This window comes from Camelus ferus, chromosome 6 (assembly GCF_009834535.1).
Source record: "Camelus ferus isolate YT-003-E chromosome 6, BCGSAC_Cfer_1.0, whole genome shotgun sequence".
NCBI lineage: Eukaryota > Metazoa > Chordata > Mammalia > Artiodactyla > Camelidae > Camelus > Camelus ferus.
Genome location: NC_045701.1, coordinates 42879648 through 42898644, shown reverse-complemented (window position 1 = coordinate 42898644; position 18997 = coordinate 42879648). Strand labels below are relative to the sequence as shown.

General features: G+C 34.5%; 1 protein-coding gene across 1 annotated transcript in view; it reads right to left on the bottom strand.

Annotated features, from left to right (window-relative positions):
• The window catches only part of TTC6 (tetratricopeptide repeat domain 6), a 155964-nt gene that overhangs the window by 54389 nt on the left and 82578 nt on the right, over window positions 1-18997 (bottom strand). Inside the window, exons 8-10 of the mRNA XM_032481922.1 lie at window positions 14322-14426; window positions 6767-6859; window positions 4608-4682 (exon numbers count right to left, since the gene is read on the bottom strand). Of these exons, the coding sequence (XP_032337813.1) occupies window positions 4608-4682; window positions 6767-6859; window positions 14322-14426 (273 nt within the window). The remainder of the gene's footprint in view (window positions 1-4607; window positions 4683-6766; window positions 6860-14321; window positions 14427-18997) is intronic.

The window sequence follows — 18997 nt, the reverse complement described above, 5'->3', positions numbered from 1 at the left end:
GTTTTTGGTGGTATCCTTAGAGTTTTCTATATATAATATCATATATCTGTAACAGATTTAATGCTTCCTTTCAAATTTGGTTGTCTTTTATTTTTCTTACCTAGTTGCTGTGGCTAGGACTTCCATATTACGTTGAATAAAAGTAACAAGAGTTGACATCCTTGTCTTGTTTATGATCTTATACAAAAAGCTTTCAACTTTTCACCATTGAGTGTATTAGCTTTGGGTTTGTCACATGTGGCCTTTTATGTTGAGGTGCATTCCCACTATACCTGTTTTGTTGAGAGTTTTTAATCATAAATGTATGTTGAATTTTGTCAAATGCTTCCTCTGCATCTGTTGAGATGATCATATGATTTTTAGCCTTTGTTAATGAGGTGTAGCACACTGATTGATAGGAGGGTGTTGGACCACCCTTGCATCCCTGGTATAAAATCCATTTGATCATGGTGTATGATCCTTTCAATGTACTGTTGAATTCAGTTTGCTAATATTTTGTTGAGGATTTTTGCATCGATGTTCAAAAAAATTTGCCTGTAATTTTCTTTTTCTTTTCTTTTTCTTTTTTTTTTTTTTTTGTGATGTCCTTGTCTGGTTTTGGTATCAGGGCAATTCTGGCCTTATAAAATGTATCTGGAAGGTTTCTGTCTTCTTCAGTTTTTTGGAAGAGTTTGAAAAGGATAGGTATTAAATCTTCTATGACTGTTTGGAATAATTCATCAGTGAAGCAAGCTACCTAGTCCTGGACTTTTGTTGGTTGGGACATTTTTGATTTCTGATTCAATCTCCTTACTAGAAATCAGTCTATTCAGATTTTCTATTTCTTCATGACTCAGTCTTGGTAGACTGAATGTTTCTAGTAATTTTTCCGTATCTTCTGGGTTGTACAATTTGTTGGAATATAATTATTCATTGTATCATCATTCCCTTATGATCCTTTGTATTTCTACAATATCAGTTGTAACTTCTCCTCTTCAATTTGTGATTTTATTTATTTAAATCCTCTCTCTTTTTTTCTTGGATAGTCTAGCTAAAGGCTAGTCAACTTTATCTTCTCAAAGAACCAGCTAAGTTTCACTGAACTTTTCTGTTGTCTCTTTAATCTCTGCCTCTCCTACTCATCTGGATGCATCTTTTATCTTTGTTGTGGAAGCACTCTTCATCTAGTTCTCAGGTCCTTTTCAGAGGATAATTATTCCAAATAATATAACTTTAAATTTTTTGTGTGATGGAAGGTAAGTTCAGGATCTTTCTATTTCACCATCTTAAATCCAGTCCCCCTTTCTCTGTCATTTATCATAATGCCCAATGGTCCGTGCATGTTGTTACAAAAGGCAAGATTTTCTTCTTTTTTTGTGACTGATATTCCATGAATGTCAATGCAAAAATTCTCAGGAAAGTACTAGTAAACTGAATTCAACAGCACATTAAACAGATCATATAACATGATCACGTGTGATTTATGCCTTGGATGCAAGGATGATTCAACATGCACCAATCAAGAAATGCGATATATCACATTAACAGAATGAAAGGTAAGGATCATGATCATCTCAATAAAGACATAAAAAGCATTTGAGAAAGTTCAACATCCTTTCAGGATAAAAATTCTCAACAAAGTGACTACAGAGGGAACATACCTCAACATAATAAAGGCCATATATGACAAACTCACAGCTAATACCATACTCACTTGTGAAAGGTTGATTGCTTTCCCACTAAGATCAGGAACAGGACAAGTGTGCTCACTCTTGTCAGTTTTATTTAACACAATACTGGAAGTTCTAGCCAGAGCAATTACAAAATAAAAAGCAAAAAAGCCATCCAAACCTGAAAAGAAGAAGTTAAACTGTCTCTGTATGCAGATGATATGGTCTTATATAGAGAAAACACTAAACGACATGAAAAAAAATGTTAGAACTAATAATGAATTCAGTAAGTTGCAGAAAACAAAATCAACATACAAAAATCAGTTGCATTTCTATACACTAATAATGAATTATCTGAAAAAGAAACAAAGTAATCCATTTACCATAGTATCAAAAATAATAAAATACTTAGGAATAAATTTAACCAAGGAAGTGAAGGATTTGTACACTAAAAGTTACAACATACTGATGAAAGCAATTGAATACACAAATAAATAAAAGATATCTCATGTTCATGAATCAGAAGAATTAGTATTTTTGAATATCCATACTATACAAAGCCATCTATAGATTCAAGACAAACCCTATCAAAATTCCAATAGTATTTCTCACAGAAACAGAGAAAAAAATCTTAAAATTTATATGGAACTACAAAAAGCCCCAAACAGCCAGAGCAATTCTGAGAAAGAAAAAAACTGGAGGCATCACAATTCCTGATTTCAAATTCAATTACTAAGCTATAGTAATCAAAACAGCTTAGGGTGCTGTCATAAAAACAGACACAGACCAATGGAACAGAATCAAGAGTTCAGAAATTATCCCACGCATATATGATCAACTAATATTTGACAAGGGAGCCAAGAATACTCAATGGTGAAAGTACAATAAACTCAATAAACTGTCCTGGGAAAACTGAATATTCACATGCTAAAGAATGAAATTGGACTTCTACCTTACATTACTCACAAAAAGTAACTCAAAATGGATTCAAGACTTAAGTATAAAACCCAAAACTGTAAAACTAGAAGAAATCATAGGGAAAAGCTCCTTGTTGTTCGTATTAGTGATAATTTTTTGGATATGACACCAGAAGCACAAGCAACAAAAGCAAAAATAAACAAGTGGGACCACACATCAAACTAAAAAACTATCTGCAGAGCAAGATGAACTGTCATCAAAATAAAAAGGCAACCTATGAAATGGGAGAAAATATTTACAAACCATCTATCTGATAAGGGGTTAGTTCTAAAATATGCAAGGAACTTTTACAATAGCAAGAAGAGCAAACAAGTCAATTTAAAAATGAGCAAAGGAACCCAACAGAGGTTTTTTCCAAAGAAGACATACAAAGGACCAAAGGTTCATGAAAAGATGCTTAACATCACTAATCATCAGGGAAACGCTAATCAAAATCACAATGAGATATCATCTCACACCTGTTAGAATGGCCATTATCAAAAAGATAAGAGACATCAAGTGCTGGTGAGACTCTAAAGAAAAGGGAACCTTTGTATGCTGTTGAAGGGAATGTGACTGGTACAGCCACTATGGAAATAGCACAGAGGTTCCTCAAAAGAATAAGAATAGAACTACTACATGATCCAGCAATCCTACTTCTGAGTATATATCCAAAGGGAAATGAAATCAGGATCTAGAAGAGATATCTACACTCCTGTGGTCACTGCAGCATTATTCACAACAGCCAAGATATGGAAACACCCTAAGTGCCCAACAATGAATGAATAAAGAAAATGTGATATAGACAGAGATATACACACAATAAAATGTCATTCAGCCATAGAAAAGAAGGAAATCCTGCCATTTGCAACAACCTGGATGGACCCTGAGGGCATTCTGCTAAGTGAAGTAAGTCAGAGAGAGAAAGAGAAATACTGTATGATCTCACTTATATGCAGAATCTAAAACAAACTCAAAGAGAACAGATTGGTGGTTGCCAGAGGCAGAGAGTGGGGCATGGGCAAAATGGTACAAACTTCTAGTTGTAAAATAAATAAGTCCTGGGGATGATTTAATGTAGAGCATGGTGACTATAGTTAAAATATCGTATTGTGTATTTGAAAGTTGCTAAGAAAGTAGATCTTAGCAGTTCTCATCACAAGAAAAAAAAATGCATGTGGGATGATGGACGTTAACTAGACTTACTGTGATGATCATTTCACAATGTATACAAATATCAAATAATTATGTTGTACACCCAAAATAATATAATGTCATATATCAATAGAAAAAATCTTAAGGATAGTGTCAGTGTACAGGGATACAAAACAGAACAATCAAAAAATCAATAAGAAAGAAGAATGTCAGAAATGAAATAGGAAGCAGTCTAAAGTTAAGCAGGTTAAAAGCAAGTTAGAAGCAAGTAACATGAGGAATCAAGGAAGTTGACTGTCAGATTTCAGAGAGAAAAACAGAAGCTGAGAGCTAATGCCGCTGAGAGTAAGATCGGTGCTCAAAAAGGCTTATGGATTCTTGTTGCAAAGCAAAGTACATTGCATTTGGTAAGAGAAGGTGTGGGTTTAAGTACCGGCTCTGCCATTTATCACCTGACCTTTGCTTTTTCACATATAAAACAAGCATAATATCTGTCTCATCTTCCTTCTCATCAGGATGTTGTGAGGTCAAGATCAACCTGGAATAGTGTCCGTGAAAATGCTTTAAAACTGGGAGCCCGATGCACATGTAGATCAATACTGTAAGTGACTTGACTTATAATATACCGAGTAAAGTCAAAGTGTGAATATGAGACACTTCCATGAGATTTTGAAAATTGGCCCTACCAACAGCTACCAAATACACACTGGAATCCAAGATTTCAATCAACTCTGGATGAATCAACTGATGCTACCATTGCAAGAAAGCAACCAAAAAATATAGGTGGTGATTACTACTAGAAATATAAACTTTTTTTGAATAACAGAAACTGAAAAATTATCATACCTTTAATTGTGGAGATTGTGTACTGAAACACTTTCGGATATTTTCAAATGATGCAGATTTTCTTAGGAAAAAAAACTGTGAAATAATCAAATGATAAATATGCATTGACTCTAGATATTATTTGGTAAACTGAAATATCATATGACAATTGGCTAATGATAACTGTTTTAGGTAAATTTATGAAATGCAGAAATATTTATTAAACTACAAGTTATTACTGATTTTGAAATCGTTGACTTCACAGGAGTAAACTTAAAATCCATCAATTAATTTTAAAAAGTCTATAATAATGGAAACTATCTTTTTTTTTAATTCAACTTGATATTACAAACACCAGTTTCCAGTAAGTAGCACAAGTGTGTGTAAATGGGCTGTAGATACACTGAGCCACTAACCTCCTGAGCCCTGGGACTGCACAAGTGGGATCTGGAGTGGCTGCTGTTCCCTGAACAGTCTCCTCTAAATCATGAGCAGCCTCAACCTTTTACTCCTGAAGATCACACGAATATTATTACTCACTTGAGAACTATATACTAAAAGATTTGGGAAGTACTAATATACCACATAGAGTAGCAGGTACCAAAAAAAAAATGTTTCATGTATGATGGTGAAAACAGACATAAAGAAATAATTATAATTCAAAGCAGCTGTCACAATGACTGTAAAGCTGGCATGTAAACAGGTGTAAAGAGAGCACGGGAGAGGGAGAGGTCAGTTCTGAGCGGGAAGGAGCCTGGACAGACCGGCTGGAAGAGGCAGCATTAGGCCTGGCCTGTGAAAGGCAGTGACATTCCCATAGACTGAGAAGGGGCTGAGAATATCCCAGGCCAACGGGACAGCCTAAACAAGCACAGAGAAGTAGCAAGGTGCCAGATTTTAGTCCCCAAGGACTCTGGTGCAGGCAGAGTGCAGGGCACAAGGAGGTCACACGGAAGCAGCAGCATAATGGGAGGTAAGGTGGAAAATACAGTTGAGGCCGGGTTATGAGGCTTCGTTAAGCACTCTGACTCTGATCACTGGACTTAGTCTCCTGAGACTGACTGACATAATTATTCCTGTGTTTAAAGAATATTGCCGGGGGCAGTGGGGAGGAGGGATTAGAAACAGCTGCTAAAAATGGGAGTATCTGGCAGGTAGGTATAAGCAGTGCTACAATAATACCCAAGCATCCCAAACTGCAAAGTGTCATTGTTGGTTCAGTTATTTTTTCAAGTGATGGTCACTGTTCCAGGTGCTGTGGATGAAACAGTAAACAAGAATGATATGACCACCAACCCCCACATATCACTCAAGCTGGCAAGAAATGAAAAGATCAAACATCCATAAGGACAGTGAGTAAGTGCTGTAAGGAAAACAGCGAAAGTCATCTATATTACATAGGAAAATCACCCCCTCCAAGAAAAAAAAAGTATTATCTGACTGTATGAGGAATAAGGAAGGAGGCATAGGCACATGTTAAACCTAGTGAACTGACTAGAATAGGGATGTGATTTGTCCCAGGTCAATAAGGCTCCCTACTATGTGGCCCTCAGCATCCCAACATATCATCAAGGTGGGTAGAGGGCTGAAGGCCCTGAGGAAAGGGAAATAAAACCGTTTCCTATTTGTCTCCCATGAAGTTCAGGACATTTATTAAACCAGTGATATAAATTTCATACCCTTCTCTCCTCAATTGCTATCTCTTTATTCTCTAATTGTGTTTGTTACTTGATTAGTTTACTTGGATACACCGTAGTGATAATAAAGTTATGGGCATGAGTCCAATCACCACTTAGAGAATTCAACTTTACTCTGGTTCAGAGCCATAAACAATTTCCCTTTCCCCATTTGGTCAAAAGATTCATAAACATGTTCCTTTGATCATTTAAGGCTTGAGCAAGCAGTGATACATGAGTGCAAAACCAGACATTTTAGAAATTTTAGGAAAACTCACAGCAGATACCCTGCTACTACTTAGTAAATAACATCTTCTGAGTGTCATAAAGACAACATATTTGAAAAAGAGGAACTATGTCCTCAACAAAGACACCAGTGAATGTTCTGAGGCATTTCCCAGAATGAGGAAGCACCAAGAAATAACTTCTGAAAACACTAGAAATATCTGAATTGTAGTCTGATAAAGCAACCAACCCACAATTCCAAATAAAAATTATACATACCCTAGAACTTCTCCTACGCTGATTAAATGTAACAACACTTTCCTTGCTTTTAGATGTAAATTTCTCAATTAAAATTCTGCTTGCTTGCACACTCTGTGATAAAAAAGATAAGTTTTAAATTATATAGTGAAATATTTTTAAAAGCCTATGATTACTGTTGCTTCATAGTACAACATTATTCCCAAAAGAGTAATGTATAGGAAAGGTAGAATTCCAGAAAACACCAGAGATACATCAAAGTCCAGTTGCAACCTTAGTATTTAGCCAAAACCCACAATTTGGCTTCATCGTTGGACTTTAGCCAAATAGATACTTCTGTATTATTCCTGTCATCCCTGTTCTTAGGAGCAATGATCCTGTGACATCATAGGTTAGCACTGAATCTATTTAGCATACCAACATCAGGATTATGAATAAAACATAGCATTTGGACTTATTGTCAATATGCGACTATTCACTGACAAATACAAGTAGGCATTCTAAATGTTAACTGGAATGAAAATTTCCTTAAATGCTTTATAGTTTGAACTCTATCAGTCAGTTAAGTTATATTATGTATATTTATTGCTGTAAGGGTAACCTGCTGCAATAATTATGATAATTATTAAATGCGCTACTTCTCTATCTTGTAATCAGTGATTTGGATATGCAGAAACAAATAGAAGACCTAAGTTTCATAGCCTGGTGGATTCATGGTGAATTAAATCATTTTGCTGCTTTGTTTGCTGAAAGTTTTAGGTCTCAAGTAACATTTCAAGTTTTTTAAATATTTATTCAATAGAAAATCAACTTTTAAAAGTATCATGTAATTATCACTGAGAATGGAACAGATATGGAGAAGGATACAGGTAATTTAGGAATCACCAGCACTGAATTTTTACTCATCCTCTCTGTTGCATTTTTGGAAAGTAGCTACAGCACAATGGAAGGTAAGAGAATTACCGGACACAGAGGAAAGATACTTGGTAACTTTCATCATTATTCTTCAAAGACAAACTATGCGACACACAGGAGACTTTGGAGCTATTCTGTCATATGCTTACACAAAATATTCAAATAGCAGCTATTACATATTTAAAAGAATGCTTTTAACAATAACAAGGACCAAAACTTTAATACTGTATTTTACAGATATCTAAACAGCAGAACTTACTAATAATCAATGATTGCTTTTTAAAAAGACAATGTGGTTCATATGCTGGGACCTGTCAGGATGTTGTCCATACTAATGTGCCTTGAGAGGGCAATTATAGCATTGCTCACATATACATGATATAAAAATTCTCCTGCTCTACTCCAGGGATATTGTTAAAATTAGTATGCATGCAGTAAGAGCTGGGAGGCAGATGGAAATGGAAATAGTTTTGCTACCTTAAAGGTCAATTATGACTTCTGCTTCTAATTTTTGGAGGCTAGGTAATTCAGCTAAGAACAACTAAGGAAGCTACATGATAAATATATTCTTCAAAGCAAGAGCTTACAGGATGATGAAGAGGTACTGGGGCCAGAATATAGAAAAAGCAAAAACCTGGAAAGGTAAACCCAGTTCAAAGATGCTTTTGTTTACAGGATGTTTGCCAAAAAGGGGGCAAGGATGGCAGAAATACAAGCCCAGAGTCTCCCTGAAGTGTGGAAGCTGATTTTATATACACAAAATATACAAGTATCCATGGCTGCAGGGACACTTTAGGGCTACACCCTCAGATTAAGAGTGAATGTAAGTAAATCAACATTTGTGTAGACTTTCAACATAGGCTCTGTCACAAAAGTGATCAGAGACACTCAAGCCTCAACCTTATATTTAGGCTGAGTAGTAAAAATCTCAGGTTCTGACAAAAATTTTTCTCCAGAAAAAGGAACTGCCATGGTAGGTCTCAACTATATCCTAAAAATAGTGTTTTAAATACAGTGATAAACATTTAAAGACAGACAGGTACACAAAGAAAGAAAACACCAGAACATACTAGATTTGGAGAAAAAAAAGAAATTCTAAAATGAAAAATACAAAAACAAATTAAAAAATACAGAGAACAGGTTTAACAGTATACTAGATACAACTGAAAAAAGAATTTATGAGCCTGAACTGTAAGATAGATCAGAAGAAATTGTCCAGGATCCAGTATCAAGAGAAAAAAACGTAATTAATATATGTGACAAAAGTCCCAGGAAATGAAAGAGAATGGACAGAGGCAAAATTTGAAAAAATGGTGACTAAAAATTTTCCATAGCTGATGAAGATATCAAACAACAGATTCAAAAATCCCAATGATTCCAAAACATGATAAATAAAAAGAAATCTGCAACTAGCACATTATAGTGAAACTATAGGGAAGAAAAGAGGAAAATTTAAAAGTAACAAGTTAGGGAGGATGCAGAGAACTGATTATCTTCAATGAAAAGATTCATACTTAAGACATTTCTCAATAGCAACAGTGGCCACCAGAAAATTGTGGAACATCATTAGTGTGCTAAAGGAAAATATCTGCGATAATAAAAATACTCCTCAAGTATGAGGTAATATAAAAACATTTGAAACAAAGAAAAAACAGGGCTTTTATCAATTGCAGACCTCCCACTTCCCTTAAAGCAAATTCTAAAAGATATACTTTAGGCAGAGGGCAAAATGATTCCAGACAGAAAGGTCTGAGATGCTAGAAAAATATAAAGGAAAAAAGAGATAAACACATAGGCAAAACATAAGGAAAACTGCATAAAATGGTAAGAACAATGTCTTTGGAATTTTAAAAGATAAGGATCTAAATATATATCACAGTAAGAGCATATTAAGTCAAGAAGGAGTAAACAGAATAAAAAGCTTCAAAGTCACTGTGGTTCCCTGGAAAAGTATACAAGGTACTGATTAATATTAGATATTGATAAGTTAAAGATGTATACTCTAGGGAAGCCATCACAGGAATAAGAAACAACATATATAACTTCCAAAATAGGGATGATAAAACACAATTTATCCAAATAGTTGAAAAAATAAAAATAAAATCAGAATATATTATATGCAGTGAAATTTTTTAACAAAAAATATATATATTTAAGATAGGAAATAAAAGGAGACTATAAAACAAACAAAAGGCAGCATCTATAAAAAACATAAATGGCAGGATAAAACAAAAAAGTCAGTCATCATAATACATGAAATGGGTAAAATCTGCTTTTAAAAAAATGAGAGACACAGATCTTTGTATTTGAATACCATTCCCCATTCAAAGGAATCAAGAGTCTTTGAACAAAGGCCTGATTCCAGTTCTGGTGCATGGAAAGTGTCCTGGGCCCTCTTTTTGTACCAGAAAGTCCTGTTGGATCCTTTCTCTTCTGATCATTGGATGTGAACAACAACAGTACAAATTTACTTGGACTACCTTTCTAGTGGGTTGCTCTGTCATCACCAGCTCTAACCAGCTCTTCTTATACTTGTTACAATTCTTACTTCTGTTCAGACAATTCTACCTACTCTCAATTCCCTCTATTCACACTTCTTTATATACAAAGACAGAAAAAAAATACATGCCCATACTTTATAAACATACAGTCTGAACAACACTGTACTCATATTACAGACTCCCCTATTGTGTCAGTTCGGTTAGAAGTAGATGATACCAGTGGAAAATAAAAAGAGAGGGAGCAATTGGCAGGGGGAGCCTTCAGACCATGATGCAGGTCTGTGGATGGGGAAGAGAGAGGAAGGATTGGGTAGGAAGAGATTCAGACCATGGACCAGTTCTGAGGAAGAGTCAGCCGGGCAGATGGAAAGTCCTTAAGCCAAAGTATCCGTTAAAACTATCCCACAATGAGCAGAAATAGGTCAACTCCAGAAAGTCCCCTGTGCTCATTCAGTCCAGAAGCAGTCCAGAGGAAGAATGGACCTGCAGTGAATGCCGTGGTGGATCTGATGGACAGCAGCTGGAGGCTGACAGTCAAGTATGGTCACTCAACAAATTCTCTTGAAGGACATGTGAGTGTCACATTTTTGTGGCTGCCACACTTATTTATACAATTAATGTTCACCGGTCTTTTACATTAAGGAAACTTTTATATAATTTATGTTATTAATCTTCTCTTTTTAGTTCATGGCATTCCTCCCCCCTGCCAAATAATGATTATTTTCTTAAGTAAATGAAAAGTTTAGACTACAGTTAAGAAAAGTAAGTGAAAATACACACAATAATCTTCCAATTTAAATTACACATATACTTTGGCCAGGAACTCCAGATAGAAAAATACACATATGTATGCAAAGACACGTGTGTAAGTGTGTTTTAAGTGAAAAATCAAGATGAAGAACAATACAGATTACATAATTCACATATGTAAAATCATTCATTTGCATATACCTGTATGACATAAATAAAAATGAAAATGTCCAAGTGGATATACACAGTGCATGTAACAGTGGTTAGTTTCAGGGAGAGAAGAGAGCCGGGGAGAGCAGCATTCATGGGGCGGGGAGCACACGTTATGCCATACACATTCTTGTATTTGAATTTCTTCTACAAGAAAGCATTCATATACTCTTTGTGCAAGTTCTTAAGTAATTTTAATAGGCCTTGCCACTATGAAAACAGTGCAGACAGTAATATTGCTAAAGAAAATAATGGTGGTTTAACAAAAGACAGGCTACAAAGAAAATTTTGAAAAGAAACCACAAAGGGAACTAATATTCCTAAGACCAAATTAACCATATGCCACTTACATGGCTCATACAAAACAAAAACAAAGAGAAATAACAGAGAAATGATGTAAGTGAAAATATTCCGAAACACAAACAGAAAAGAACACAGGACTGGACATATTAGAATAGAATTCCAGCATTAAATAGGCCAAAGTAGGTCATTCAAAACTGATATGAGACAGAGTTCATAACAGAAATAAAATACTGCCAAATTCATGATAAACAACTTCCAATCACATAAAGTAAAAACTACTAGTAACATATGGAGAAACGGACAGATACAGCTGTGTTGAAAATCCCAAACAGTATTTTTTAGATCAAACCAAAGAATTACACCACAGAAGAACAGAATAATAAATCAATATAACAGTTATACCTATTATTAATTAAGCACTTACCATTCATCAAGTAATACACTATATAGCCTCACTCCATCCTCAGAACACCTACTTCATGTAGAAAAATCTGGGACTTCAAGGAGTTAATATACTAATACAAGGTTATCCAGGAAGTAAGTGGGAATTCAAAACCAAGACTGACTGCAAAGCCTGTGCTCTGCTTAGTGCAGCCACAATATAAAAGTAGCCACTATGTACAACAGCATTGAACTGGTAGACAGTGTTGGGATATCTAGTACACCACAAAGCAAATATCAGTAGATTCCAAGACACTGTTATTCTAAAGAATATATTTTCTTATGTTAATAAGGATTAAAAATAAAATTTAAACAAAATAATTCCAACAAGTTAAAAGGTTTAAAAAACACTTTCCCTCATAAATTGTGTATCCAAAAGATGATGAAAACTACAATAGAAATTATTTAGAAAATAAATGAACCCACTATAAATAAAAATCTATGAAATAAGGTCAAAGTACTTCTATTACTTAAAAAGAAGAAAGGTAAATAAATTAAATTTTCAACACAAGAAATTAGGAAAATGCCCAAAGATGTCAACTTTCTGTGGAAGCAGGAAACCAATGACCAAAAAAATTTCAAAGAGAGAAGTAACAAAAATTCAGAGGGGTAAAAGTTGAATTTACAACTAATCCAAAAGTTTTTTGGTCGAAGATAGTAAGTTAAACTCGTTTGCTTTTCTGGCTGACTGGCCATGATATTTAATAGCTGGTGGATCATATATCATAAACCTTGCTAAAAAAAATTAAAGGGATGGTTTTATATCAGTGTGAGTAATTTGACAAATAGAAACTAAAGCATTGGTAACTGAAAACAAATGAGAAAAGACCAAAAAAAAAAAAAAAGCTAAACTAATTTCTAGAAGAACATCCCTCAAATATCATTAGAAATGGGAAAAAAAACAATGCAACTTTAAAAATGGGGATTAAAACTGAAGAGAGAATATATACAAATTCTGCAAATTTATAAATTTCAAATGAATAGATGGCTTTCTGTAAAAATATAGGTTACCAACTGACTTGAGAAAAAATATTAAGCATGAATAACCCAAGAATTAGAAAATGAAGTTTTAATTATCAAAAAATTACCTTCCCAGACAGCTCAAATGTTTCTAGACAGTGAATTCTTCCACATTTTCAAGATTATTCCTATGCTATTTCAATTCCAGAATATTAAAAAAGATGAAATGTTACCCAATTAACTTTATGAAGCAAGAATAACCTTGATACCAGAGTCCAACAAAAAAATACATTACATACATATTCCAAGCATGAGTATATATTTTAAAAAATAATAAAATATTGCCTAACAGAATTAAATGTAATATTTAAGAATACTAGATCATGATTAAGTAATCCAAGAAATGTAAAGGTGTTTCAATATCAACATTCTAAACATGCAGTGTCAATAATGAATGTGATTCCACACCTGCCTTGGTTGCAGGGAAGCTAAGAGGTAAACTGATGACACCATTTCTAGCAAGGGCACATATGGACAGAATTTCTTTGATTTAATCTTATCTCTGACTGTATTATGCTATCACCCTTAATGCTTTTCTCATGATTTCTTTAACTTTTTGGTTTTATCTTTTTCTGATACTTGTGTTATTAGTAAGCTGTCTAACAGCCTATGCAAATAAAATAATCCTAAATACCATTAAAATTTTATGTACTATTATTTTCATCACAGAATTATTTAAAGAGGAAAAAAGTAGGAAGAAGAAAATGAGGAAAGGAAAAAAAGGAGGAGGTAGAGAAAGAATTTTTAAAAATTAAAAAAAAAATAGATCAAAAAGTGGGCAGTAATTGTCTTGGGGGAGAAAAATAATAGATGATTTTAGTTTTCTTCTCTTGATTTCTCTAATTTTTAAAATAAGCAGTATAACATAAAATGATAGCAAGCAAACACTTAAAGGAACCAAAAAAATACACTAATAATTGTACTGGATGAGTAGCTTTAAACTTTTTAAAACCTTAACTAAAAATGTACTTTTAAAAGCAAATGAAAATATCATAAAGATCTAAACAATCCAAGAAGTTTTATATCTTGTCAGTCAAATAAATTATGCTTTCAGAAAGAAAACAATATTCTTCCTGACTGGCTAAAGTAACATGGATAAGTACAAAATTTTTTAGAAATATATGTGTAATATAAGTATATGTGTATAAGTATACACAGAGTTATGGGCTTGTAAGTAGATTTATATATATATTTGCATTATATATATATATATATTATATATATACACACATACACACACACATACAGACATATACATACATGTAATAGTTATTTACTATGTACATATATGATTTCTGTAGTGCCATCCAATCATTCAACTATGGCAATAGTTACCAACAATTTATGTAACAACTGTCCAGTAAAATTTAATGTCATAATCAATCATATGGTTTAATTATTAAACAACAATAGAGAAAAGCCATTCAGCAGTTTACCTCATATTTTGGATATACGGTTTCCTTCATGGCAGATACTGGAACAGAGAATTTGGGTGAAGTTAGATTCCAAAACAACTTTGTAAATCCTGGATAAGCAGACACCTTTGGAAATAATATAAAAGGCTATCAGAAACTAACAAATGGTCCCTAGGGTAAAAACCCAATCTCCTGTCAAAATTAGTTCTAGCTGCCAAGAAAATTAGGAGATTGGTTCCACAGTCTCTGTAAGCCTGGGAAAAACAACTTATCATACCTATCGGATTAGCAAAAATATAAAAGTCAGCAATTCCAAGTGATACCAAAGATGTGGGAAGTTAGCAGAGCCACACAAGAGGCAAACTGGGCATTTCTAATAAAATAGTAAATATACATGCCACTTGACCCAATTATTTCACTTCCAGCTATATAATCTAAGGAAATTCTTCCACACATGCATGAAGAAATAAATACAAGGATATTCATACAGCATATGAAATAGCAAAATAACAAAGCCCAATTGAAATGTCAATTGATACAGAAACATGAACAAAATGTGGTATATTCATATCACTAAACATTATAAAGCTATTCAAGCACAAAAATTATAAACCATAAATGTCTCTTAGGAGCATAGTATGTCAGTAAAATAAGCAAGTTTTAGATATGTACAAAATCATGCCATTTACATAAATGTATCTAGAACACATAGCACTAAGCATTTATTGCTTACGGTCACAAACACATCTCATAAAGTATAAAATCATGGACTGGAAAAACCACAGTTGTAACAGTATCTAACCCTTGGCTAAAAAGGAAGAGAAACAGAATTAGTAAGCAGTACAAGAGGACTTAATTGCTTTTAAAATGTCTTTTATTTTGAAAAATCTGAAACAAGTATGACAAAATGTTCATTACAAATTCTTGATAGCATGTACCCACGTGTTTGTTAGTTTGGTTTCTGTATTTATTTGTTTCTTTATAAAGTTCTTCCAAATAAAAATTAATCAGGCATAGAGGAATTTTTAGAAAGGTGAAGCCATTCAGTATGACACCAGAATTGTGGCTATATGACATTACTCATTTGCCCAAATCTATTGAACTTTACAGCACAAAAAGTGAGCCTTAAAGCATGCAAATTTTTTTAAAAGTCACTTAGGCAGTCAAGAGGAATCCCAGGATGGAATATAGAATGTAACAAAACAATCTAACTATACTATTAATATATGCAACAACTTCACTGAAGGGGGTGAGACAAAAATTGCTGACCTTAGTAACTCTGGAAATGAGTGGAGTATATAAGACCAAAGGCAAAAGAAACTGTACGTAGCACCGAACTTCAGTTGATAAGGTTGCATCCCACAGGAATATGGGTTAATGATTCTGATACTTCTACACATGTACACTTCTATACTGGAATTGAACAATTAAGTAATTGGATGGAGGATGGTGGGAGCCAGTTGTGTCACTCACTACTGGAGTGGGAATTTAAAGAAAAGCAATGGAGGAGGTTAGAATTATCCATGTGGTCGTGAATCAGAGTTGCAGACATCAGTATGAACTCATGTTTAGCTTAATTTAGATAAAGATGGTTACATATAGAAATACTATGTTATGTGTGTTTATTATATATTATATGGATTATAATATGCGTATTTACAGACATATATTTGCATGAGCTGAGAAGCCCTAGAAGCAACAAGGCTCCAGTAGCAACAAGCACATATAATGCCCAGAGTCTAGTTTCTAATTAAATTCTCTAACAAAGGGAACTGGGGCTTCCTGGAGAAATGGCTGATTCTATGGACTGGGGCAGGAAATATGCAAGATGAGCTTGGAGCATCTGTACTGCCGGTAATTAAGTAGTTTAAAAAAAAGTCCCACAATGATGGGACATGTCAAAGGGACCTAGGAGCTCTCAATGACCAAAGCTCAAACAATTTTAGCAAAATAATAATAATAATAATAATAATAATAATAATAATAATAATAATAATAATAATAAAAATAAAGTAGTATTGGAGTATAACTCAAAGTACAACATAAACATCCATGAGTCATACTGATGTAAATAAATGATTCAATAAATAAATAAATGGGAAGAACAGACAAATGTCCTGTCCAGATGAGTTTGAATTAACTTTTGCAGATACTCTGCCCTGAAGGAGGTGGAGCATAGCTCCCCATTCCTTAAGTGTGGGCTTCACATAGTAACTTCTTTGAAGAGAGTACAGAATAGAAAGGGGCAAGCAGGGACACGACACTGAAGAAAGCTGGCAGACACCACCTCAGCCAGGCGGTTAAGGTTAACATCAACAACGATAAGTCACGTTCACAGTATGTACCCTAGACGTGATTTGATGAAAATGGGACCTTTCCTCAGGGAAGCCTCCTGAAATCACATTAACTACCAAATCAGAAAAACAGCAGGCAATCCCAGCTGGGGGACAGTCTACAAAATGCCTCACCAGTACTCCCCTAAACCATCAAGGTCACAACAAGGAAAGTCTCAGAAACTGTCACAGCCAAGAGAAGCCTAAGGAGAAGTGATGACTGGATGTAACATGGTGCCCTGGGTGGGATCCTGGAACAGCAAATGGACATTATGTTAAATCTAAGGAAATCTGAATGTTAGTTAATAATAACATATAAATACTGGTTCATTGGTTTAAAAAATGTACCATCCTGCTCTAAGATGTATTAGTAGTTTCTCTGGGCGACTGCAGCAAATTGACTGTGGCTTAAAACAAGAGGAATTTGTTCTCTCACAGCTCTGGAAACAAGAAGTCCAAGATCAAGGTGTAGGGAGGGCCATGCTCCTTCTGAAGGCTACAGAGAATCCTTCCTCACCTCTTCCTGCTTCCAGCGGTTACCAGCAATCCGCGGCATTCCTTGGCCTGCAGCTGCACTGTTCCAGTCTGCCTCCATTATCACACAGAGTTCTTCCTTGTGTGTCTGTGTGCCTACCCTAAATCCAAGATGACCTCATTCCAAGATTCTTACTTTCATTACATCTGCAAAGATCCTATTGCCAAAAAAGGTCACATTCGCAAGTACTGTGGGTTACGACTTGGACATATCTTTTGGGAGCCACTATTAACCCACTATTATCATATTAGTAATAGGAGAAACGGTGTGTGATGTGAGAAACCACCATACTGTCTTTGTAACTTTTCTCTCAGTTTAAAATTATTCTAAAAAATAAAGTTTACTATCAATAAAATAATAAAGCAAATGATAAAAGAAAATATAATTTTAAAAAATACTTGAAAGTGAAATTAATCAGGCGTTCATGACAAGATTTAAAAAACATGTGGCAAGATTTTTCAAAATAATAACTGTTTGAATCCATGATATTATTGGTAACTACGTTTTCTTTAATATTTCCATTGACTTTGAATAATATTTAATTGGACCAAGCATTTTCCCCAACAAGATTTGTCTTTCACCAGAAAAAATGACCTCAAACAATTAAGCATCAACTTGCAAGCATGATTCTAGCATTAAGTATGAAACCTTAACAGTGACATATCCTGGAGTGCGGGTGTTACACAGACTTTCTATATGGTAATATACAAAGACCCAAATGCAATAAATAAAGATTCACAATTATAAGCCGACAATGAGTCTCCAGCATTTTTACTTCTAGTTAACTATTCCATGATCACATTTCCTCTCTACCAACAGAGTATTGTATCTAGCAAAAGGCAGATTTTGCAGTTGCCAGTTTAATTTGTTCACTGTAGAAATTCAAATTGTTTCTATTTTACTCATCCTCTGCTTTGGTGGGCAAACTGCGTCACTTTATGCTGTATAGATCTAGAGCCAGGAATACCTCACTAAAAGATTAATAAACTCTTCCAAACTCAGCTGACAACTCTTCTGCTAAAGATGATCTAGAAATTGAGATTTCAGGTATTCAAATGACATGTCACATATCCCTTGTTGTAGATAAGCTTCCAGCAGTTTAAGCATCCAGAATAAAATTATTCCTCTAGAAGAAGGCAAAATACAGGCCTCTAAGTGGCAAGAGAGGTAAATCTATCACTAAACAACATGACTTTGCTCTCAAGGAAAAGCACAGATGCACCTTCAGGAGAGAATTTGTCCAATTAAACTAGCAAAGAAACACTCATCATGGTAAACTGGTTTCCCTGGAAATGCTCAGAACTTTCTAAGAGGAGAGTAGGAAAATGGCTACAAACAGCTGGGCTGGTGGCTGCTGGAACTTGACAGAGGGGTAGAGATTGCACAGCAAACTGAATTACTAACTAGAAAGCAAGCTAGGTTAATTTAGTATAATAGCACCTGCACAACCCCTAAGGTTACTGTGCATATTCCAACCCAGTACATAACTCATGTTCATAGTGAGACCGAAGGTCAGAACATTCTGTTCACAAAGGGAGAGAGACATGCAAATTAATTCAGGAGTAAGTTAAGCTTCATATAAATGAAATATAAAGACGAACAACAGATTCCAAAAAGTGGCTTGAGACTCTGGAGAGCCTCAAGACCTTTTCACGCTAAAACTACAAAGAAGTCATTTGCCTTTTGTATTTGCCTTTTTCACGATAGTGAAATCTGCACTGTTGGTGTTAAAAAAAAAAAAAGTAAAATTGATGGCACCTTGGCATAAATTAAAGAAGCAGAACCTTAAAAGTGACCCTCCCCTAGGAAGCAGGAAAAATGTTAATTTT